At 36.8% G+C, this 26,979-nt stretch overlaps 1 protein-coding gene and 1 pseudogene across 1 annotated transcript in view; both read right to left on the bottom strand.

Moving 5' to 3' along the window:
- Positions 1–23,353, bottom strand: part of EIF3H (eukaryotic translation initiation factor 3, subunit H) — an 86,922-nt gene extending 63,569 nt beyond the window's left edge. The window contains exons 1-2 of the mRNA XM_004679629.2: positions 23,202–23,353; positions 2,350–2,506 (exon numbers count right to left, since the gene is read on the bottom strand). Of these exons, the coding sequence (XP_004679686.1) occupies positions 2,350–2,506; positions 23,202–23,333 (289 nt within the window). The 5' untranslated portion in view covers positions 23,334–23,353. The remainder of the gene's footprint in view (positions 1–2,349; positions 2,507–23,201) is intronic.
- A 49-nt stretch (positions 23,354–23,402) lies between these two features.
- LOC101636113 lies at positions 23,403–25,772 on the bottom strand (annotated as a pseudogene).
- Between the last annotated feature and the right edge of the window lie 1,207 nt (positions 25,773–26,979).

Raw genomic sequence — 26,979 nt, 5'->3', positions numbered from 1 at the left:
TTCTAAAGATAACTTCAATGAGGAAAAAAAAAATATTTGTGGGTGAAATTGCAGTTCAAAATATTCACTGTAGAAAGAAAATACTGTGAATTTATTATATATTCATGGTGCTTAAAGGACATAAAGTCGAATAAGGTAATTTACCAAAATTAAAAGTCATCAGTTAAAAGTTAGTCAGAGAATAACAATAAGAAAATTTTAAAATAACAGCAAATACAGTAGTATCAAAAAGAATAGACACTTATGAATAAACTTAATGAAATAAAAAAGTAAAAGAATACACAAATAGAAAAATAATACTGTGATCATGGATTAGAAGAAGTGCTATTGTTAAAATGTCTGTAATACCGAAGAACCAACTGCATTTTTTGCAGAAATTGAAAAAAAAAATCCTAATTTTCATATGGAATCACAAGGGACCTAAATAGACAAAATAACCTTGCAAACAGAAAAAAAAAAAAAGTGGAGCTTGATTTCAAAACGTATTACAAAGCAATAGTAATGAATCTAAAGTGGTTCTGGCTTAAAATTTCTAGAAGAAAATATAGCAAACCAGCTTCAAAATATAGCACATCAAAATACACAGTAAAAATAAAAACAAACCAGATTATAGTTACTGAAAAATCTTCTGCACAATAAAGGAAATAATCAAAAGGAGAAAATTTATAGGGCCTCCCTCGGCCTAGGGGCAGTGCCTACACTACACCTCCATAACCTGAGTTCCATCCCAAGCCTGCGTTGGCCTACACACGGAGTGGACCTTTCTCATCTTGCCTGCTGCTCTCCTCAGCAGTACTCCCCGGTCTGATTCTGGTGAATCCTCTCAACCCCCGCACCTCTTGGCCTACAACCCAGTTGTTCTACACAAAAATAAATAAAAATTTTATTTAAAAAAAAGGGAAAAAAACATTTATAAATCCTACACACACACACGAGGTTAATGTTGAATATAATTACTAGGCAATGAAAATCAAGCCACAATGAGATATTACCTTACACCTATTAGAAAGATCACTACTGAGAGGGGAAAAAAAAAAAAAAAAACAGAAAATAATAGATGTTGGTAAGATATGAAGAAATTAGAACCCTTGGTACATTGTATGTAAACTGGTCAGTAACTATGAAAAACAGAAGGAAAAGTTCTTTAAAAACCTACATAATTTTAAATATATTATACAATCCTACAATCCCCACTTATGAATATATATCCCAGAGAACTGAAACGGGATCTTCTAAAAAGATCTTTGCAGCATTATTCACAGTATTTCACTAAAAAGTAGAAACAGGTCCTCCCTGGTGGCGCAGTGGGTTAAAGCACAGCACTGAAAAAGTAGAAACAATCTAAATATACATCAATAGATGAATGGACAAAGAAAATATTGTATATATACAGAATGGAATATTATTTGGTCTTTAAAAAAGTAAACTGTTGTATGTATGTATGTGTGTGTATGTATGTATGTATGTGTGTATGTGTGTATGTATGTACTACAACATTTGAATAAATGAACCTGTGGACAGTAAGCTAAGTGAAATAAGTCAGTCATAAAAAGACAAAAACTACCTGACTGAATTTAACATGAAGTACCTAAAGCAGTCCAAATGCTTAGAAAGAAGGATGGTGGCTGCCAGGGAAAGGGAAAAGGAAAGGGTGGGGAAAGGGAGGAATTAATGACTTAGGGAGCTCCATTACATAAAATGCACTCAGTTAACACTACTATAATGTACATTTTAAACTGGTCAAATAATAAGCCATATGAGTCTTTACCACAATAAATAGTAAAAATTACACAGAAAATGACTCTGAGGGTACAAATAAGCAAGAAATTATTTTCAACAGGCTATTTTTTTTTAACTATTTAATTGTTCACTTCATCCTATGGTATCAGATTTTAACAACCATTAGCCTCTATAAGCAAAACAATTATGCCTATAACACAAAATTAAAACACTTAAAGAGTATCTTCATTTAGAAGTAAATAGGTCAACTCATCTCAACAGTTAAGCCAAAATACTACAGAAGGAAATGGACTGTGAATATGTAACAATAATTTCTGTCCTTCACAATATAGGAAACTTGGCAAATGATTTAATAATCAGAATATTAACATCAACATAGCTTCTGTTCAAATTTACTAAAATCTGAATCACAAATTCCCAGTAAGTCTAAATTAATGAAGTTTTGATATAAACTCCCATTTCAGAGAATTTATATAATTTGTTCAAGAAACTCAGAAGTCAATTAAACTAGGCTAGCCTGATAAAACTCTTAGTAGCAGACCATCAAGGGTTATGGTAAGAACTGACCACTTGTGTACCCCTGAAAAACACATAGATGAACATCTTTACCTTCATCAAAGTCCGCATCTTCTTCCGTATGCTGGGGGAAAGGAAAACAGTTGGTAATTTCAAGACGATCTTCTACAACCAGCCCCAAAAGCACTCCTTGGACCACCTCAGTTCCTTGTCCTTCTTCTTGATAATGTTTTATTATCTTTAATACCACCTAAAAGAAAGTACAGAAGAGAATTTAAAAACCATTCTTCTATTTCCTTTATTGCAAAGAAATGTAAACGATATTAGGAGGTTTTTAAAACCACAAAATTATAAAACAGAGCTAACCAAATTTCTTTTAAATTGTTTCCTTTACTCTTATAATAATAATAAAAAGCCCCACATCATCTGACTACACAGCTGAACCACCTGGAGTTTGAAGACATGTCAAAAACACCCTTTGGGGAGGTCAAGTCTCCCCCAAAGAGCTGACATCAAGGTGTTCTTTCAGTCAAGTGAAACAATATCACATCAACCTAAAGTTATCAGATGTGTGCTCCTGATAACAAAGGAAGATTTATCTGACACAGTGATAGTATCCATAAGACACAAAAATAAAGACCTCAATTAGCTGGACGTGTGAAAGCAGAACCCCTCGACAAATTCTCATGATGTGAAGATGGCTCCTGAACAGAGCCTCTCATTAGTCAGGAGCTCTTCCTTAGTATAAGGGATGGCATCCTGGCTGCCACTGGTCAGAAGAAGCCACAATGGGGACAGACCCGATCAGGAACAGGAACAGCACCTAGGCTCCAGCTCTAGCTAATTTTCCTCAACCAGAAAAATATACCAGAAATTTAAAATATAATAAAAAGTTTTCACAAAAAAAGTAAGTCTAACAACAAAGTGACCACCAGTATTCTATTGCTTCATGTTTCCCTTAAATTAGTATTTCCCTAGTACTTCAGGCCCTCGCTGGTGGCGCCACAGGTTCAAGCACAGCACTAAGAAGCTAAAGCCACTACAGCATGAGTTCCATCCCCATCCCTATCCCAGAGGTGACCCACATGGCCTGGCAGACCTCTCCTGGCCCGCCTGCTGCTCCCCTCAGCAGTGTACTTGTCAGTCGGCCCATTCTACTCCCCACTCTCTCTGGTGAATCCTCTCATCAGCCCTGCATTTCTGGCCAGTATCTCAGTTCTATATGCATAAATAAATAAATCTTTAAAAAACACTAATACTTCACTGATAAACTTATCACCAAAAATTAGGTAATGACAGGTGTACTTCTTAAAGATTTTGTTTACGGCAATACTTATTATAAGTATTATCAAATCATGTAATTCTCACAACTACCTTAGAAACACTCATTTTACAAATAAGAAAACTGAAACTGAGAAACTAAGTAAATGGCTTAAGGGTGTACACTGAGAAAGTACAGTTAAGATTTAAATCTAGTCAAATAGTAAAGCTTGAATATTGTGGGATAAAGAGATGGCTTTCAAGTCAGTGTTTCAATTAATAATTAAAATAATGTAGTAGTAACAGAAATTATGCAGACACTGTGATGAGTAGACATGAAATTTGACCTCCAAGTCTCCTAAGGATAGTAAGCAGGAATATGGAAAACAAGTGAAGAAATTAAGCCAGGAAGATAGGCAGAACCTCAAAATATTGAAATGAAGAGAAGCCAGACCTTAGAAACTTCTCCCAGTTCTTGAAAAGCACAAAATGGGAAATAAGAGTCATGAAGGAATGGGTATGAGCTCCCGCACTTACTAGCTGTGACTCTGGGGGAGTTATATAATATTCCCAGATCATATAGATTTCTAATTTTCAAAATGAAAACTCTCTCACAGCATTGTAAATACTAACACAGTGCCTGCCACATAACAAATGTTTACTAAATGATCAATGTTACTGATCTTGTCAATAAGAAAACAGAACTATTTAACTCCTATTTAATTTACCTCTTCACACTTAAAAAATGAAGAAACAGGAATAACTGAAGAAAAAATAAAAATCGCTTGCTGACTAAGCTGGGTTCCTAGATTCTTAATCCCGGAAGTGAGGTCACTGAACTGCTGTTAAAAATCAAGGTAAATGAGAGATGCTAGAAGACATATGAGCTGAACACAGTTCTTACGACAAATTCTAGAACTGATTTGGAAAGAGCTGATTCCTATGGGTAAAAAAGGAATGCTGATGACTAGGACCAACAAAGCTTCACAAGAAGCCAGGCCAAATAAACTTTTACAAAAAAAGAAAGAGAAAAACAAATATTATAGCTAAAAAATCAGTTCAAAACTATCTTAGATTGACACTCTTAAATCACAAATGAACTGCAAAGTTTTGAGAGGCAATGTGGCAATGTAACCAAGAGCACAGCAGTCTGACATGCCTGGTGGAAGGGTCAATTCAACTGTGTGCAGAAAGCATCAACTGCTCTAATATGAGAAAGCTCTCCCTCTATTCATTTCTTACATTCACGTCTCTATGATGACCAATGGAAAATATTTACATTTAACAGTTCCACTTCTAAGATACAAAAGAAAGAGTAACTCTAAGTGAGAAAGTGGTAGCCCTGTGATAAAACCAATTCAGTGAATGCTAACTCCCTCCAGGCTAGGGGCTATCACAAAGATCACCTGACAGCTCTAGAGGTCTTTTCATACTTTGAAAGGCAACCTATGGACCTATGGACCGTAGGTGATAGTTTCAGGAAAGATTTCAACTTCAAGGATAAATTTTCTTTCAGCATTTAAGGCTGCCCAAAATACAAAGGCTTCAGGAAAGGCTTGGTGATCATAAAAATAATTCCCAACTCTAATATTTATGATCCTGCATTTTAATAAAATCTGATGAAATAAACTATTCAGTAAAAAACCACTGTTTTTATCAAAACCAAGCTGATTCATTCTTCATTTTGACATTTTATGGCCTTCCTACTTCCTGCAACACACAAAAATCTCAATTCTTTAGTCCAAAAAATAATGTAGAACTACATCACAAACTGAAAGTAGAAGCCATTTCAGTATCAAAAGGACATTCTTAATCAAAAGTAACTAACTGACATACAGGTATATTCTACATAAACATCAAGGATTTGCTGACTATATTAAAACATATCAGACTGCCAGTATTTATAAATGAGATGGAATCAATTTTTTGCTCAATCTCCCATCTTAAATGTTTCCACAAAAATAAAGGGATGTTTTACTCACCATAATACACTCAACATACAGTGCTACACAGAAGTGGCACATATAAAATACCTTAAATGCTGAAAGAATGAATGGTAAGCACTCATCCACCACTTTTGACATATCGACCACTCCACTAAGTGTTTTATATGTAATCACTCTACAAAATCAGTAAAATTATTTTCCCATTTTACAGATGAGGAAAAAAGATAATCTTTTTTTAAAAAAATAATATAATAGTTTATTTTTACATCATTTTGTACATTTTTTTTCCATCTCAATTGTAATCCCCGTGAGTTTCCCATCACAGAGTCACCCATGTGCCATCACCATAGTCCCGTGCACTTCCCTCCTGCCCCCCCACCCATTTTTTATCCCATTCCCCACTTCACCCCCACAAAATGTCTCTGGTATATGACTGTTCACTATTCTTATTATTTTCTCGCCTGGTCCATTATACTCCTGCTATGAGCGAAACCATCCGGTATTTTTCATTTTCTTTTTGGCTTATCTCACTAAGCATGATCTTTTCCAGGTCCATCTAAGTTGCTGCAAAAGAAATGTGTTTCTTTTTTTTGGTTGCTGAGTAATATTCCATTGTATATATGTACCACATCTGAAAAAAGATAATCTTACATAAAAGAATTAAATCAGAGAGGTAAGGTCTGACTTCTGACAAGGTACCTTTAATTACTTTACAAAAATGAAGTCACATTAATTGTTCCAAACATATTTATAATAAAAGGTTGGAACAGAAAGAATGCAGTGGCAACAGTTATATAAGTCCCAATTATAGAAGCAGGTTATAGAAGCAGAATTTTATGCACAGAACAGGGTAAGTTCTGTGTAGGGCTACAGAGTCAGGAAGCAAGACTGACAAATTTGATAGTCAATTTTATTTTGTGCCCAGAAATCACTAGAAGTCAATGAGCATCAACAGGAAACCATTATTAGTTGCAAGAATACAATCCTGCATTTAATCCACAGCAGCACTATTCTTACCAGCCACAAGATGGGAATGTTCCACCACATTAGTCTTGTTTCAGCCATGCTCATCTATCTGTCTTTCAAATTTTCTTCCCCATTCACTCAACTACATGCTAAAAACAGCTAATTTATTTTTAATTAATCCTGTCTATTGTTTGTTCCTCCTTTAAAAACAGATAATGTGGAAAGTTTAAAAGTTCTTCAAAACAAAAACATGTTCTTATTTTGTTTATAAAAGTCACATGTGACACCTATTCAGGTGTTCTATATAATTTATTTTCAGTTTATCAGAATGACCAAGGAGTTTCTTAAAACAGATCAAGAAGGTTCTTCACAGTATTTAAAAATCACAGAATCAATAGTATTAAAATTTACTGATGTCTGAACTTGCTCTCTGAAATTATTATGACTGACCTGACTGCAATTCCTATGTTGGGTTTTGGAAAGTTTTCTTTCCTTTTGGTTTTCGGGTTCTATTAAGTGATTCTAACATCCTACTTCATTTAACTTTTAATGAGGGAACACAGACCAGTCTTCCTTGGTTCTGTTACAATTCAAGTGACACAACAGATTAACTAACCAGTTTCCTGTTTTAAGGCTCCCTATGACACAGAAAAGTATAGTACACTTAGAAATGACCCGAACATGAACACTTTATAAATGCATTCATGCCACTCCAAATAAGATGAAGTCAAGTCCTATTTGTAAGAACCTCTACAGTACAGAAATAAGAAAGGTAATGTCAGAAATCTATCTTAGAAGCGTTCAAGTGTTCTGTAACAGAATAAAGCTTGTTATAAGACTTGAGCCAATAATTAAGAATGCTCATGAATTTGTGCACATTAGGTTCTTTTACCCGATAGATGAGTGGGTGAATGAATATTTTTCTATAAATTATGTCTCAAGGGATAGAAAATGTACAGCAGAACTCTTAAATTACCAAATTCTTCTATTCTTTCCCCATACATTATCATATTCTGAATCTAAATACTTACTAACCTACTACTTGTTTTGCCCTGCACATTAAGTATTATTAGCTGAATTGGTCAGCTGTTACTAGAATATCCCAGCTTTCTGAGATTCCGACTTTCTAAGTCTGGTAGATCTTAAAAAAAGAATCCCATCTTGCAAGATATTAAACAAATGTATCTAATGTTAGCCTAGAGAAGCAATTTTCCCCGCTTTGATTGTATATTTATTATTCAGAGCAGGTAACTGGAAAGAGCAGGGCAAACTATTTTGTAATCTCTAATGAACTAAACACTATTTTTTAAAGTGCCTGGCTTTTTAAAAATGAAAACTCAACTTTGAACAAAAGGCTAAAAGTAACAAAGGCTAAAAGCAACCTCCAAGACAGGGAGGATTCTTAATATTATAGGATAAAATAAAAGTACCAATTTAAAACATCCAAATAAATTATGTCAATAATGTTTTTAAAGTTAATAAGCAAAAAGAGCTAAAAAAAAAAAGATCTTCCATACTTTCTAAAAGATGGAACAGAATCTCTATAATCACTTTCTCAAAATCATACAAAAACTGTCAGCTCCGTACCAGGTTAAAATAAAGATTACACTTCCTAATAAATTAGAATGATTTTCTAAACATTTAATACCTGCAAAGACCAGTCTTGCAGACAGATTTGGAATACCCGCACAGAAGCACCAGACTTCTTTAGTTTCAGCTTCTTTTTGTTCACTCATTAAATCCATTCCCCTAAGTCACTGTTGAATGATCTACAGGTCAGTTACATAAATCTGCAGACCTGGGGATAGGAAACTAAAGACACATATGATCTTTACTTCTAGGGACTCATATTTTAAAACAGCAACATTAGGATAACTACATATTAGAAATTCAAACTAAAAAATGTTCAAAATATTTAGGAAATAAAAATAAATGTGTGGCATGCTAATATAAGCTACATTTTACATTTTTATAATGCCTTAATTTTCAAAAAAAAAAAAATTTACCAAGATACAGTTTCACATTTCTGTGTAAGATTCTCAAAAAGTAAATTTTAATCAGAATAGAGTACTATTATTTTACATTTTGTACATCTCATTAATATCTGGTTTAGTGGCAGATATTTGAATTCTCATATTTCTGCACTCAGCCTTTTTATATCACACATCATGTAGCTGGAAATTTCCATTAAACACTCATAAAGTAGTAAGAGTAAAATGGCAATGTTTATTATTATGAAAATAGTTTAAATTTGAGACCCTCTAAGAGTGCTAAGAATTCTCACTCACACTTTGAAACCACTGTTCCAGAATGACAATAAAGAAAATTAGTTTGACCACAGAATGTGAAGAGCATTATGAGGAAAATAAAAAGGAAAATGTGAGTTTGAGGTAATCAAACTCGGGTCATCTCAGAGATGACACAGAGCAGAGAACTGAAGAACAAGTGTGATGAGGCCTTGCGCAGCCAGGTGGAGAGAATACATGCCAAAGTATGGGATTCAAATCTTTTAAATAAACTGTTAATACTTGCTTTTCATAAAACATTCAAATAGTATTTTAGGGAAACAAAAGGATCTAAGAATGAAGATAGGAGGAAGTGGCACCACTTTTTATACTTTTACTAAAAACATTGGTATATTCTGCCAGACTAATCTACTGGCAGAAACATTTAACATCTTAAGATATACTGCATAAGTCATACTAGCAACTTCATATAATTTCTACTGATGGATTATTAAAATCCCTTTAGGAAAGGCGGACCTAGGTTTTAATCAGCAGTATTTCTAAATACCAGTGTGTCAGGGTCAAACTCGACAAACCTATTGTCTCCGAAGCCACGACCCAAAATTCCTCTAATAAAGGTTAAAACTCTAATAAAGTTCAGAGCTGAACTTAAGAATACTACTTAAGAAATAAATCTGGAATTTCAGAACAGTTTGAAGGAATTCAACCCCTTCTACAACAGCACAGCTTAAATAGCCAGCCACGCTACGAGAGCAGACACAGCCAGAGCATTCATCCTGTGGGCAGTGTCCAAGCCTCATTAGACTTAGATATAATCCCCATGTGCTAGGAATTAGAGCATAATATTTATGTAAGACAAGTATTTTACAACTTGACTGTGGTGTCATTACACATATCTTTACAACTACTAAATTCATCAAACTGTACATTTAAAATAACTGGACTTTACTGTGTATAAATAATGCATCAACTTAAAAAAACTATATATCCTTTAATAAAAGTCTGATGCAAAATAATTCAGATTTGTAAGCAATCTCAATTTCAGAGTTCAAAAATCTCCTGAAATGCTGTAAGATTCAAGGAATTACATTAAGAACCACTACTACAGTACATCCCTAATTATTAGAGTATTTTATATCCTTGCATTATAGTTCACGTACTCTTTATGAAGTCAAATCTAATAATTCAAGTTTGTAATAAGCATACAAATTGTACTATTTTAGAAGTCAAAAAGGCATTAACCAAAATAAACATTCAAAAAACATTCTATTTTTAAGTATTTGGGAATTTAATGAAATTGGTTATATAATTAATAATTTTAGTTACCTGGGAAACTTAGCTTATGTAAAACTAATTGACCAGAATTTGGATAAATGTTCTAAGTGTTCCATGCACACACATGCACACACAAGAAGACATGCCTAGAAAAAAAATATTATAAATACATTAACAAGTATACTTCTCAAAGTGTATAAGCCCCACAAGCAAAAATTCAAACCTGAAGGCTAAAGATGAACTTAGAAGAGCTCCAAGAACCTCTTAAGCAATTATTTTGTCTCTATGTACATACAGGAATTTACCTGGAGAAAAGGTTTGTAGTATTTATCAGAATCCCAAAGAGATCCAGGCAACCAAGTGGTTGCTTAAAAATTAACAGTAACAAAAACTTATCATAGAGCATTTATGATTTTATGTATAAACAAGTATTGTACTGGCTTACCATCTTTTATTCTTTGTGAGTTATGAGTATGAATTTAATCAAAAAGAAAATAAATTATGGAAAATGATTTTAAAATACAGCAATCATTACAATTTAAATTCCACCAAAAAAAACCCAATAAACTAATTTCCTTTTTTGTTGGTGTTACTTACTGGTGGAATGATACGGACATGACAAATTGTAGCATGTTCTTTGGGTATCTTACTAGACTATGGTACTGAATGAAACTTGGTTATAGGACTTTAAAAGGAAGAAAAAAAAATCCACATCAGTGAGCACCTACTGACTTTAAATTCTGATCTCTCATCAAGATGGCTCCTCTTTGACTCTATTAGATGTCACTATACACATATACAACATACCAGAAAATAAGCATATACACACACCAAGGTGAATAAAAATAAAATTTATGTACACATAGACTGCTTTCAACAAGCAGAGAGGCGTTCAAGAAAAGTCTACATACATTAGTTATAAATCAACAAAATATCAATTCAAAATTTATGCAAATTTATGGCAATACATCTTCACTAGGATAAGCAATATGTCCTACCATCCCTGAGACATAAAAAAGGTTCTGTTGAAAGCCCAGTTAAAGTCATTAGGAACATAAGTGGGTTTAAACTGTTAAAACTAAAACCAACTACCATATTTAACCTTTATTTTTTAAAGATTTATTTATTTATGCATACAGAACTGGGGTGCAGGGACTGTGAGAGGATTCACCAGAGACAGAGTGGGGAGCAGAACAGGCGGACTGATGAAGAACACTGCTGAGGGGAGCAGGCAGTGGGTCAGGAGAGGTCTGCCGGGCCATGTGGGTCAGGCCATGTGGATCACAGCTGGGGCAGGGATCCAACTCATGCTGAAGTGGTTTGAGCTTCTTAATGCTGTGCCACCCACTGTGCCACCAGGGAGAGTTCCTTATTTAACCTTTTTTTTTTTTAATAAAGGGGAACTCGTGGGAAATGCTCAGAAACTGCAATCTGTACTCTGCACCTACAGTATGCAAACACTGACTCTATTTGTTCATCCTTTAAAACAGCTAATGTTGACATTATTAAAAACATTTTACCATAAAACCAGTAATAAAAAAGTAATCTAGTGACATTTTGTGGTCACAATGTTACTTAAGAAATAGATCTACCCAAAATTATTAAGGCTATGGTTAGATAAAAATGCTACCGTGTTTCTCAAGCTATCAGTATAGTAAGAACTCATTTTTCTCCAATCTATAAAAGACCAGTATTTTAATAAAACCTACTTACCAGAAAGTGTAATTTTTTAAAATAAAGCAGAGAAAATACAAGTCCAGGAATCATATGACTGACAATCACAGCACTATCAACTGCTATAAATTCCTGAACACAATCTTAATCCTGTGCTAGCTCATGCAGACAGTAAGCAGTGCTGAGTAGCACTGTTTTACAGAATTTGTAACAAGCAAGTAGAGTTCTCTGCGAACTCCAGAAGTTGAATATTCAAATTTTATAATTATGCAAATATATTAATTTATATCACTCAAAACATAACATTATCTCAATAAATGAATTCAGCTGAGGTCTGACCACCATTCCCTTACTTCTGTTTCTATTTTGAAACTGTAGCTTTCAAAGAGGTAACAGTAAATTTCTTTTTTAAGGCAGGAGCCCCTGAATTCTAAGTCCTTTAGATGGTCTAACAACAATAAATGATTATATCCAATGATTAAGTTGAAGTCCCCCCAATTTGATAACCTAATTCATTCATTTCTAGTATACAATAACTCTACAAAGTAATCTAATTTCTCTTCAGGGAAAAACATCTGGGAGAATAGTAAAACTTTAAAAATCAATTCTTAAGAGAAGAGATGCAAACATGAAGCTCTCTCTGGTTAATAAAGACAGTAAATCACACAGCATAGTCACTGAGAGAGGGCATTAGAATCCAAAGCAAATGATGTGTGCTCACTCTATGGCCATAGCTGAAAAGTTGCCTTATCAATCCCAGTCTCACCTTCCAATCACGAAACATTATCAAGTACTGTATATTCTCATGCCATGTGCTGCATGGATTAAAAATAATCCACCAAAAAGTATGCAGCACACAGTACCTAGTCAATCCTTATTAAATATTCACTGTGACCAATATTGCTATTGTTACATTAACCATTTCATCTAATTTCATTCATTCATTCTTTCCATCTATCCATCCAACCAACACATATTTGAGTGATTAGAACATGTCACAGAATCAGTTCATTCCTAAGAGATTTCTTCAGTCTAATAAAATGTAAATTACAACATTAAAAATCAACTATGTCTTATGAAACTTCTATTTTAATTAAAAATTGTCAGTCATGTGGACCTAGAATGAACTGTTATAATAGCCCAAACCTTCAGGATCTTTTTAATCCGTATTTAAAAGTCAAGAGTGACATTAAATTGATGTATTCAAAATACTGTATAAACACCTATGTATTTGTGTATGTATACATGCAATTTACCTTACATACATCATCTTATTTACTAAAAACGAGGAACAGTTAAAAGTCTGAAATTAAAAGGAAAAGCCCAAACTGTACCAGTTCTCCACTAGCTGGTGAAGGGCCAGGCAGAATGCATAATTCCTTGCTGGCTTTACTCCAGTTTTGTAGATTCTGGGAGGTAAGATCCACAACCTGAATTTCTCACATCAATCAATGTCTAAGAACAACTATTAATGTAGAAGAATTTTAGTCTCCAAAAACCTAATGCCACAAAATCTCCCCTTATATATTCTGTAAAGTCAATATCTAGACTTTCATGTAATTTTCCCTGCTTTGACTGATCGTGAACTTGGCAGTTTTCTTATTTGGTTAAGCCTAGATCACTTTTTTCTAACACTGAACAAAGACAGTGGTTATTGCCAAAATGTAAATTCAAAGACCAAAATACTGCATTAGTCTTAAATTTAACACTTTTTATAGCTCAAGTGGGATAAGGGTTCCATTTCATAACTGACTGAGTAAAATAATAAATAGGATTTAAATCGATGCTGTTAAGTTTTGATGTGAAAGAAATTTAAGTAACCATAGGGGGAAAAAAAGATATTTTGCTCCTGACACATAAGGGAATCATTAAAATGCTCCAATATACTTATTCAATATTATCTCAATAATATTTCAGTTGAAAGAGCATATTTCATTATTATTCTTTTGGCTCTAATGCTCAGCTGGTCTACAATTTTAAAGATAAGCAATTGTTGGGGAAGGGGGGAGGGGAATATAGCCTCAAGAAATTCAACAGAATTGCAATGTTCTCATTTAAAACAAAGTAGTTAAGAGATTACAATGATGCAGCTGAACATAAAAAAGGATGTTTAATTTGTAACATTAAGATCTTACTTTTCCAACTCAATTAAGTAACCAACTTACTCACAGGTAGATGGAAGGTAATTTTTTCTAAAATAAAATTAGTGATGAAAAGGCTTAGGTGGAAAAATATTCATTTCCTCTCTCGTTGTGAATTGTCTACTTCCTGATACATTTGAAGTTCATTAAATTTGAGGAGATGGATCACTGCTTAGTTATAATGTCTTTGGGTAATGTGGGGTCACTTCAGTTAGTTTGCTTCTGCTCCCTTAATAACAGACAGCATTTGCCAAAATAGGTCCAGAAAGAAACATTAGCGAAGAACTAATGTGACTGCTTCTGGGAAGAAGGTGGCTGATGATAGGGATGAAAGTTTCTTTTTACTACATACTCTTCTTTGACTTTTGATTTGAGGACCATGTGTGTATTTCTCAATTGAATAGCTACATTTAATGAAAACATTGAAGGGCTTCACTTCTCCAGTTTAAAAAGTGAACCATAGTAATTCCATGAATTGATTATTCACTTTATTTTTCCTCAAGATGTCCTTCACACCAAAATGAAAACTATGAATTCCTACACAAAATGTAAACCAGGATTTTTAGCCTATCCAAAAGGAAAAGATTTTGGTTCTGACTGCTTTAAAGGATCCTTAAATCAAACCTTTTATTTACTCAGCAGCACTGTGTGTGACAGTCAAGTATAAAATGGAATCTGTATGGTCAGGAGGCTTTTGCAACAGTTCAGAAAGGAGAGCAAAGAAAAAAAGTGCTAAAATAAAGTGTTATAAACTCACACAAAAAAAACTTAGTGATCTTAGAGAAACCCACAAAACCCTTGGGAAAAACCAATGATGATACCAAGAGCCTAGGTGATTTGGGCAGATGGTGACAGCTCTCAGACGGGAAATAATTATCGAGTTGAATGAGTGTAACAAATATACTAACATACAAATTTAATTGTTTAGATAAAGATTGATTTTTTAAAATAACAACTTTCAGTTGGCAATAGGATCCAAATTCTGTACGTGGAAAAGGAAACTACTCTTTATACAGCTATTCTGGAAAGCAATATGGCAACAAACTTAAAATGCTTAACAATGCATAACCTTTAAACGCATCGACTTCAACTACAGGCACTTATCAAGACAGAACAATAACACTAAAAGTAAACCCTAAAACCTCCATGTTGCCACCTACCTTTATGCTTCCTAAATCTACAAATTTTCTTGGTGATTTTGTGTGTGTGTGTGTGTGTGTGTGTGTGTGTGTGTGTGTGTGTGTGTGTATGATTTCTCCAATTTTATCTTACAATGTTTTGGTCTTCTTAAAAAAACTCACATTTTAGCACATTTCTACTGTGCCACAGATAAACATTTGCTACTTCAATGAAATGAAACTAGACAGTGACATGGATAAAAGGTATAGAAGGTAATGAGGAAAAAAAAATACAGTAATCATCAGGATTCAATGAATACCTGGGCCACGTGATAGTGTGCTAGTCAAATACTATTGGGGGGGTGGTGAATAAAAATCTTAAAATTTTTACACCAAAATATAGCTGAAGTTCACAATTAAAGGGTTAAAAATTTTTGACTAAGTTAACACTGAGTTACCATTACCATAATACTGAGTTATTTTTCTCAATCAATCCTTCTCCCTTGAGCAAAATACAAAATACTACCCTGGCATATACCAGTATCCATTTCAGCATTTCAGTTTTGAAACAGTTTGTCATCAAATAAAAAGACATATAAATTATACTGTACAGTGCTATTAAATTGAACTTTCAGAGTATAACCACTTTATATAAACTACTGCTTATATATTAAATCATAGTTTATGGGGAAAAGTAAAGCTATTTCCTCTTTATTATCTGATATACTGCTAAATGAAATAATATCCAAGTAGCAAAATTTAAATAATATTTAACAAAAACAAAATTATAAACTAATTTCTGAGAGAAAAGCAAATGCAACCCATTTTTTCTTTTCATGTAAGTGTTAATATCAGAAATTTTCATCTAGGAACTATGGTAGACTTCATAAAGTAAAAGTGAGAATATTTCACTATACAAATAAGAACCAGTCAAGCTTTTTAACCAGTATCAAGGTTAGTCCAGTATCTGCTAGGTCCAGAAAATGCAGCCAAGATTTAAAATACCTGGAGTTACTCAGCCAAACACCCCAAATCCTGGATAAGGAAAAGAACAGAATTTTTAAGCAAATAAATAACATTATATCTTAGAACCCAGCAGTCTGAATGTAAAATACTTACTGTGCATCCACACCTTTTAATGTCAAAATAGGTACTGGAGAAATATCGTATACCACTTCATCCAGGCCAGATCTACTACAACTACAACAAAATTTTCACTACATGCCATTTATTTAGTAAGGCATCCAGTTAGGAATCTCACTATAACTAATAACTATTAAAATCAATACCAATTACTAAAACTTCTATAAATGATGATTAAACATTGCAGGAAATTATATATATTAAGTTTCCACTAATTATGGCAAGAAGGCCATGCATTATCCTCATATTAAAGCAGAAGGAACTAAGACCTAGAGACAGTAATTGTTTTATCAAACCATCTCCTCCATGAGAAATACTATGTATATATTATGTTGGACTCCTTAAATTATTCCCAAGACAGTAATGAACAGCAACACTGATACAGCTTTTGATCACTAGTGTTCATACCACAAAAACTGGAGAACTGTCAGGTTTTTTGTTTTTTTTTTTTTAAAGCAATGGATTTCAGTGTCATCTGACCTAAAGGCAAAGGAACAATATTCCCGATATCTACACGGTTATCCAAATCTTGGAAGCATCATGACTGGTTAAGTCAGACAACTCAGCTCGCTAACTAACAGCAAGTTAAAGTGCCTTATTTAGTGACACCCACCAGCAGTTCTCATAACTGTCCTTATGTCACCAAATGCCGGTCTCGGTTTCCCTCAGTCAATAAAAGGAAACAGAGTTTGAGGAAAAGGAAAGTGGTTTTATTTGTCCACAAATGAGGAGGGCAGCAGACTCATGTCCAGAAGACCACCGTCCTGCTCTTTGGCAAGTTACTGGGCTATTTATACAATGTTCAACAAAGAAAAGGGGAGGTAGGCGATTGTCCGCAAAGGGGAGGGAGTAAGAGTTAGTGCTGGGATGGAGACCAGTGGGCACCAGCCTTTATTTACACAAAGACAAACAAAAGTGGGAAATCAACAAGAGTATTGAGGAGGGGGGCAAGGAGCAGCACAGGGAGGAAGAGGAACTGCAAGCTTTCCCACCATTTGTTTTTGTTTGGGATTCCTTTCCTTGAACCTAAACCTGTTAAGGGAAGAGGAACTGCAAGGAAAACAAACTCACAATCAGTTAAGCGCTCTGGGAAAACCAATTCTGTCATAAATTTATCAAAGGAGGCAAATCTGCAAATGCTTATCTGAGAGCCCATTTACTGTATCACTTATACCATCTAATTTCCTCAATGTTAATTCCCCAATATCTTAATCTGTGTGATCCACAGGCTACATGTGCCTTTTTCCAAAGTTGAGGTATTCACTAAACTGACTTCATTTAGCTTTATAAATCTGGACTATAACAGACTGAGAAATACCTTAAGACAAAGTATGTATTTAATTTAAAAAGCACTAACTTAGTCTCCCAAATACTAGTTTCACCTACCCTAGCATACATGAACTTCACATTAGTCCACAGGTGGCATAATCATAACACAAAGCCTGTTTTATATTAAAGTTGAAATATTTATTGCCTATTCCACTAAAAGTAAAACGTCTGTAGTGTATCAGTTGTTTACACACGACTGTGACTTACTACTGGCAGCTGCAAGTGGCTGCCAACTGCCCAGCATCACGAAGAAGCAGCCCCGGAGGAGATTCAACTTCAAAACGCAAAATACAATTACTACTCAATGTGTCTGTATCCCTTTTGCACCATCAGAAAGTCAATCAATAAACTCACTCCATTTGCAGCACACAGATGGTACTGGGAGGATCATCCACAGTGAAATAAGCCAAAAAGAAATAGAAAAATACCAAAGGTAGAGGACCCAAAGGGGGACGGGGGCTTACTATAATAAAATAAATATCAAAATCAATAGACAACTCTAAACAAGACATTATGCAGCAGGGAGGGGAGAGGAGTAGGATCAAAACAGGGGTGGGAAGAACACAAGAGACTATGGTGATGTGACGGTGCTCGGGTGAGTCAGTGGTGGGAATTTCATGGGGACTATAACCAAGATGAGAAAGCACACATTGTGCAAAAATTAAAAGTTACGTTAAGGCCCTCCCTGGTGGCGCAGCGGGTTAAAGCACTGCACAAAGAAGCTGAAACCACTTCCACATGAGTTCGATTCCCGCCTGCCCCAGAGGTGACCACATGGCTTGGCAGACCTCTCCTGACCCGCCTGCTGCTCCCCTCAGCAGTGTACTTCCTCGATCTGCCTGTTCTGCTCCCCACTCTGTCTCTGGTGAAGTCTTTCACCACCCCTGAGTCTCTGGCCTGTACCCCAGTTCTGTATGCACCAATAAATAAATCTTTAAAAAAAAAAAAGTTACGTTAAAAAAAATATATATATAATAATAAAAAACTACAGACCATATCTCTTATGAACACAGATGCAAAAATCTTTGACAAAATCTAGCAAACCAAGTATAGCAAGATATTAAAAAGGATCCTGTGAGCCCTCCCTGGTGTTGCAGCAGGTTAAAGCAAAGCACTGAGAAGCTAGAGCAACCTGAGCATGAGTTTGATCCCAGTGAGTTCAATCCCTAGTGAGGTGATCCACATGGTGCAGCAGACCTCTCCTGACTCACCCGCTGCTCACCTCAGCAGTGTACTTTGTCAGTCGGCCTGTTCTGCTCCCCACTGTCTCTGGTGAATTCTCTCACCGTCCCTGTACCTCTGGCCTATACCCCCACTCTGTATGCATAAATAAATAATCTTTAAAAAAAAAAGATCCTGTATCATGACCAAATGGGATTCATTACAGAGATGCACTGATGATATAATATCATCAAATCAATATAATTCACTGTTTCAACAAATGTAAAGATAAAAAGCTGGGAGGGATGTAGACATGAAAGGAGGGAGCACAGTTCTACGTTGGGGGACTATGAGTTCTCTGGTGATGGGTGTCAATCATAAGACTAACAATCATAAGTCAGGGAACATAAGTATTAGCTTCTACAACATATTGACGTTACAGATCTACGAGACATAAGCTCTGGAAAATACACTTCGTGGTGCTTGAGCAAGTAACAATGATTATTTTGTGAACACCTTTACTTCTATTCCCCCTCTACTGCAGAGATTAATCAAGATATTAATCAAGTCACATCATTTATATGCAACAGGGTTTACTCATTGGTCCTTACAGCAAAGTGTTGTTTTATGGCTTCAATGTTATGATACTGATAAAGTACTTTGAATAATACCTGGCATATAAAAGTTAACAACTATTTAGACCCTCTCAATATCTGAAATAGTTATTAAGTTGTTGTAATAATGGAAGGCTGAATGGATTAAGGATGGCAAGAGTTCCAAGTTCCAGGACATATCACCTTTATGGCCTTGAAAAGCCACTCAAGTTTCTCTGAGTGACTAAAGATAATCAGAATCACACTAACTGTAAGTCCTATCAGCTCCTGATACATTAAACTATATCAAATGTTTCTATTTACTATTTAAAAGCAATGGCATTTTATCAAATAAAAAAACATAAGTAATCAAAATGGCAGACTGCATATTTAATTAACCTTCTTTCAGAGAACACTTTATTTCATTTTAGAAATAATTCTAACAAGACTGCTTAGCTAGTTTTCCATTGACAGCAAATGAAAAGCTGGGAACCAGAGATGAAAGATAAAATTAACAACAAAAGAGGGTAATCAACGGGAGAGATAAAATATTCAAGGCACCTAAAATTCAAAGATAAGGGACATTTATAATAACAGATGTAAATATCCCCCCAAGGGATTTTCGAGAATCTTTACCCAGTATGAGGCAATAAATTACGTTCTGTTTTTTTTCTTTAAAGGATTTATTCATACAGAACTGGGGTACAGGCCAGGGGTGCAGGGGCGGTGAGAGGCTTCATCAGAGACAGAGCGGGGAGCAGAACAGGCAGATCGACAAAGTACACTGCTGAGGGAAGCAGCAGCTGCCTCAGGAGAGGTCTGCCACACCACGCGGGTCACCTCCAGGGTTAGGGATGGAACTCATACTGCAGTGGCTTTAGCTTCTTGGTACTGTGCTTTAACGTGCTGAGCCACCAGGGAGGGCCCCAAATTATGTTCTTTTAAGTACACTATGTTCAATATTCTTTAAAGAGGCAAAAAAATTATATAATATACTTCAGAAAGATTCATAATTTTGATGGCTAAAATGTAAGTATTTTGGTGCTTGAGTTCCATATTATCTGAATGAAATACTCACATATGTGAAGCAACTTATTTATTCTTCACTAAAGGCAGAAAACTACAAGCAGCAGCTAAAGGTTTTTGTGTACTGGGGCCTTCCCTAGTGGCACAACCGGTTAGGAAGCAGCACTGCAAGCTAGCGTAGCTGCCTCAGTGCAAGTTCAAGTCCTGGCCCCGGAGGTGATCCACATAGTGTGGCAGACCTCTCCTGGACTGCCCGCTGCTCCTTCTGCAGTGTGCCTCATCTATCTGCCTGTTCTGCCCCCGCTCAGTCTCTGGTGAATCCTCTCACCGACCTTGCAACTCTGGCTTGTACCCCAGTCTGAATGCATAAATAAATCTGTTGTAAAAAAAATTTTGTTTAGTGTGAAAAATATTTTTTAAAAGACCAAACGATACTCTACTTAGGACTAGGATTTCAGACAAAAGCTTCTATTTCAGAGTTAAGCAAGCTAAGTTAACTTTTAAATTCATGCAGTATCACATACACACATAACATGTAGTAATACAGGTCAGATCTAGCAGAATCACTTTACAAATATGAATTACTCATTTTGGTTCACAAAACACTTCCACCAGTATTTTCTCAATAGATCTGAATTTTACTGATACGCAGTAAGATCTAGCCTCAAAGCTATTGTGAGGATCATACATAATCTAGTAAAACCATCCTATACAGGGTCTTGCAAATAGTAGATTCCTAGGGCCTCCCTAGTGGCCCAAGGGATTAACACCATCAAGCTATCTGTAGCCACTGTAACACATGTCAACAGGTGTTTGATCCCCAGCCAGGATGCTAACCCATGGCGGGTGGGCCTGCAGCCCTCCCCTGTCTCTCCTGCTGCTCCCATCGGCAATATATTTCAGTAGATCCACCTGTTCTGCTCCCCACTCTGTCTCTGATGAATCCTCTCACCTTCCTTGCACCTCTGGCTTGTACCCCAGTTCTGAATGCATAAATAAATAAATCTTTTAAAAAAGTAGATATCTAAATAACACAAGTGATTTTTGTTACAAACATTGATACCTAAAGACAAAAACATATGAACAAGTTTGTAAAGCTAAGTAGTCTCTTAGCCTCACTCCTGTGTTGTTTTCTCAATACATATTATTAATTTCTACAAATCAGCTGCTAGCCCAGTTTCCTTATGATTCGTTTTTAAGAAACTTTATAGACCACGGTATGATATTAATTCATTCACATTATCTAAGTGTCTTCTATATGTCGGGCACTGTTCCAGATACTTGGAAATATTCTAGTAGACAAACCTGACTCAAGTTCTACTTTCAAGGAGTTGTTAATTTAGTATGAGAAGACAAGCAACAAATAAAGAGAATTCTGCTTAGTAACAAGTGCCTAAAAGGAGATATAATCAGGGAAATAATGGGGCCACTTAAAATTATGCATTAAGTTCATGAGTGTTGACAAGAGTTGATAACTGAATGAAAAAAAGTATATGTAACCCTGGCTTTTACATTTATTAATAACATCCCTTGTCTTATTTCCAATAAAAAGGGAACATAGTCACTAACAATTTTAAACAACAGGTAACTTTTTACATAAGAGGGAGAACAAAATTTAAAAGCTTATAAATAGCATAGCATTAAAGAACAGTTTATGGTCACAGGCCCATAAGAGCTATACAAGCTGCTCAGGGAAACGATGAGATCTGTATGGACAAGATTAGTACTTCTCAAACATCAATATGCTGTAAATCACCTAGTATAGAAAGTCAGGAGAGGGTCCTGAGATTCTAAGATACTGTATTCTGCACTTCTAACAGGCGATCTGGTGAGGTCAACATGGCTTGCCATGCTGACCATGCTGTTCAGTATCAAGTACATAGTGTACATTTAAAAGATTAAATGCAAAGTGGCTTTTGGGGGAAAAAATGGGTTTAAGTTCAACAAGAAGAATTAGCTTGATCTTGTCTAGGAACGAGATCACTTGACTATGAGGATGAAAACGTGAGCTCTGAATACACAGCATACCTTAATAGACACTGGAATGGAACAACTAAAAAGACTACTGAGATCCCATTTCACATAAAGAAAACAAACAGCTAAATATCCACTAATAGATGAGGAAACTTGTGTTATAGTCATACAAAGAGACACTATATAGCGATGTCATGCAAGCAACAGGGTACTCAAAACTGGCATTCAAGACGTAAGCCTGGAAAGGATTTATCACAATATAAGTAATATTTAAACACACGAGAAGGGATGACAATACCCTAAGGAGATAGTTAAGAGTGGCAAAATAATGAGTAGCAGCGATTAAACGGTAGCTTCCTATGTCCCCGTTATTGCTTTAGTTAATGACACAAAACAACTCAGATGAGCACAGTAAGGTGTAAAAAGAGTAGCTTATCCGATATCATTCAACTAATTTTATAGTTGGAATCAAACCCAACTGTGTGACTCCAAAGGGGGGCTTTAATCTACTGTCATAGTGTGTCAAGCTGAAAATAGTTATAAGACAAAGCCCAAATCCTAAATTCCTCCAAGATCCACAGATGAGGAAAAAAAACAACGTAAACGTTTACTCCAATCATGCGGCTTCAGGTACATCTCTCAACCACTGGCTCAGTAGTAGCTACAAAGTAAATCTCCACCAGGAAATGACAGATGTCAGATCCCAGCAGGAAAGGAGTGAAGTTTGCCTTACTCTCCCTTTCCTAAAGTTCTGAAGTTCAAGGTGATGCTCTACATCTCCGTCATCTACTTGTCTTCCAGAAGGGTCCCCCGAGCCTCAAAACAAAACCCCAAGAATGTGTGTGTGTCTCTCTCTCACACACAGCCCTAACCTCAATGTCTTGTTTCAGTCCCCCAGTCTCCCACCAGAAAGCAGAGAAGGCTGCAGCCTCTCCCGACCATAAAGTGAGGATAAAGTAAGAGTTTTAGGGGGAAATCCTGGCTCAAACTCACTAAGCACTGAGGACTCGAGTGCGTCGGGGTGCGCGTCCGGAGAAACCACACTTGGAACTACGCTCCCCACGTGGGCCAGAGTAGACGGAACCCCACTCACCAAGCCATCTATCTGCACTTGCTTCACGGCCGAGTCTCCGGAACCCCCCTTGCCTTTGCCCTTCCCTCCTGCACCAGCGGTGGAACTGGAAGAGGTGGTGGCAGAGCCAGTGCCTTCCTTGCGGGACGCCATCTTTCCAGCCGGACAGGAAGAAAGAGAAATGTGAGTGACCGGAAGCGGAAGTGCGCGCTTCCCATGACGTCACGCCTGAGCCGGCATTCGAAGGGCGGAGCTGGGAGAAAGGGCTAGGGCGGGTTCTTCTGTCTTCTTTTTCTGCTTACGCCGGGAGGATCTTTGTGCGTGCCATTTGTTCCATTGCGGCTCCTATCGTGTTGAAACCCAGGCAGACCGGGGCTTTAAAAAATGCTTTGAGGAGTCCTCCCTGGTGGCACAACAGATTAAGGCACAGTGCTACACAGCTGGTGCAGCTGCTTCAGTTCGAGTTCGAACCCCAGTCATGGAGCTGACCCACATAGCGCAGCAGACCTCTCCTGTCTCGCCTGCTTCTCCCCTGAGCTGTGTACTTCAGTCGATCTGCCTGTTCTGCTTCCCACTGTCTGTATTGAACCCCCTCACTGCCCCTGTACTTCAGGCGTACCCCAGTTATGTATGCATAAATAATTTTTTAAAGTGCTTTGTGCTTCATATTTAATCTGTGTCTCCGTGAGGGGATTGTCATAATAGTATTATAACTCGCTTTTGTGTAGTCTCGGGTAAAACTTTTAATTTCTAATTTTTTTATTAGTCCCTATTGTCAATTTTGTGAACTCTGAACTATCAGCAGTACACCTTAGAAAACGAAGGCCTCAATTGTGTCCAAAGTCATTGTTATTAGTGGTGAATTGGTATTGCAGTTTGTCTCATGCGATTTCAGGTAGCAGTTTCTAATCAGATTACATAGAAATCAAATTAAACATGGGAATTTTGATAGGAATTATCAGACTAAAATCCCTTGTAGCTATTAGTTTCATGTAGGATTCTCATACAAAAGAACCAAAAAATGTATTTTAGGTGAGGTTTCAAAGGGTGATGCAAATACAGTCTGTAAAAATCTCAATTGACACATTCTCTGATGTAGCTCTTTAAAAGAATCTGGACAGCGTCAGGAAACCCATTTTAGTTCATAAAAAGGTTTTATTGCTTTTGATACACAGTTGGCATTTCACACTGCCTCATGATGTAGTTAAGGGCTAGTCCCTCCAGGCGGGGTCCCTGCGCAGTCATTGGAAGGTGAACTGGGGCAAGTATAGAGGAAGGTAGGTAGAGGAAGGGGGGTGGGGAGGAAAGGGTCTGGCTTTGCCTCAACTACTCAGAATCCATCGTCCCCACAGGGCCTCAGTTTTTCCCACTGGATCCCTAGGAGGGGCCAGGGTTGGTGCCTGGAGGTGTTGGGGAAAGTCAGGCTCATGACACCTAAGGTAGCTCAGAACTGAGGCCTGGCCCTTCCCAGAGGACTTGTGTCCCTCCTGGTACCTCCCTCATCAACCCACCCCATTGTCCTGGAAAATAAACACACAAAAAAACATTATATATTTCTTTTGTTGAAATTGCCTGAAACTTCTGAGATTACAGAAACAGCAAACTGATCGCAAAGAAAAGAATGGGAAAAACCGTAGAAAATCATTTTAAGACTCAGGTTTCTTACCCATCCCTTTACCTCTCTGCCCAGAGCTTGCTGAGAAATATGCCACCCAGGCTGGGTCACCAACCCCTCCTCTACAGACCCCTGGAGCACTAGGACATATAAAAATGAGAGGAACCAGAAAAATCTTAAGACTCAAATGAAGTGATGGTATAGGAAGAGACCCCCCTCCCCAAATATTCCTCTCCCCCTCCCACATACAAAGATAACTCATAGTCCTCACCTCCAGGTAGTAGTAGGACAGATAGGTCTGTCTTGAGCTTGGACACTCAGTAGTGGCAACCCAAATGGCCACTGCAACTTGTGGGCAGTATTTGGGGTTATATATCTGCCTGTCCTGGCCAAAGACTTGAGGACTGTAGTTGGTACCCTGAAGAGACATTGAGGAGTTGTCACACTTGCTGTCCCCAGTTTGTTGTCACAGATGTGGCCCTGGATCCTAGGCACCATCATGCCCCCCTGGCTAGCACACTTGTTGGTCCCCATCTGAAGACTGATGGCTGAATGGTCCATGGTAGGATATGGTCCTGGGGTGCATACAGATGTCTTCTCACACTATAAGCTGTTGTGCCCAATAGGCTGGCACACTTGTTAGTGCCCACCTGGAGCCTGATGTCACACTTGTCTGTCTTCGTGGTATAGTCATCAAAGTTCTGCTCCTGCTTCTCTGAATATATGATACTACTGTCTGTGCTGCTTTGCAGTCACTTTGTCTTGACCCTCTCTGCAGGCATAAGAAGGGACATCTGCACCTGTGTCATGTTCTCATTCTCAAACAGGTCACTAGCCTCAAACAGGTCCACAGGTTTTATCCTGTTACTAACCATGATGAAATTGGAAAATTATTCCATCTGATGCCAATACTGGAAGTAGCCAATAATCTTGCAGATTGAGCTCAGCCCCAGCTTGTTCATAAGCATCCATAAGATAATTCCACTGTTCATCCTTCATAATTCCATCCTTCATCCTTCAGACCTTTCTGGAAGTCAGGGCTGATAAAGAGACCTGTAAGTACATGGATCCAGCTGTGGAACTCTGCCTCTTTCTGAAGGCCATATTTTTGTTTGTTTTTTAATTTATTTATGCATACAAGAACTGGGGTACAGGCCAGAGGTGTGGGGCGTGAGAGGGTTCACCAGAGACAGACTGGGGAACAGATCAGACAGATCTATTGAAATACACTGCTGAGAGGAGCAGCAGGTGGATGAGGAGAGGTCAGCTGTGCCATGAGGGTCACCTCCCTGGCCTGGGATCAAACACATGCTGCAGTGGCTGTCGACAGCTTCACAGTGCTTTAACCCACTGCACCACCAGAGAGGACCTCTGAGGATCACATCGGGACCAATTATTAATCATGGAGAAAAGCCCACATGAGGACACCTTGTTGAATTGTGCAGAGTTCAAGGTCATCGGATGGAGGGATAGGACCAGCAGGCTGTGCCAGAAAACTATTTTAGATAAAGAATTTAAAATATTCTTTCTCTGTTTCCAAATGACATTTTGCCAATTCTTTATTTTTCAAATGTTTACTCATTCAAAAAGTACCTGTGTAGACCTGACAGAGAGGTTACACCAAGGAAGGGCATATCCTGCCCTGAATTTTTCCTTGTTTTTGTTCTTGGGATCTGATGTTGTATTACAGTTTGGAACAGGCATAGTTTTATCTGCCTGGTTCTTAATGATATAAAATAAATAACTTTCAATTTTTTCAAGTGCACACAAAGTACTCATCAAAGTAGATCACATCCTGGGTCACAGAAGTCTCCACAAATTTAGAATTATTGAAGTTGACTTTAGAGTGGAAAAGTCATCTTTAGAGACAGTCAAAAGCAGCCAATAGCAAGTTACTTTTGCATCCCAATGCTTCTCAGCACCATCTAGGATAAAACAGAACATATGTGGAATGTCTTAAATTTCTTTAAAGCAAATTGTTACAGAGGTAATACTATCACTTTTCCTTTTAAAAAGTACATGTTGTTTGCTTAGATTTTAACAAATGTTCCATCAATTAGAATGCTTTGTGGTCTATGTAACCAAATCAATCATGTAAACAAGGAAAAACATTGTAAATTATTCAAAACAAGAAGTAATATATACTTACATGAAACAGCATAAAGACTCCATTTCACATCTTTA

The sequence above is a fragment of the Condylura cristata genome, unplaced genomic scaffold (assembly GCF_000260355.1).
Source record: "Condylura cristata isolate star-nosed mole 26May11 unplaced genomic scaffold, ConCri1.0 scaffold00009, whole genome shotgun sequence".
Classification (NCBI taxonomy): Eukaryota; Metazoa; Chordata; class Mammalia; order Eulipotyphla; family Talpidae; genus Condylura; species Condylura cristata.
This window is presented reverse-complemented; position numbering and strand designations above follow the sequence as displayed.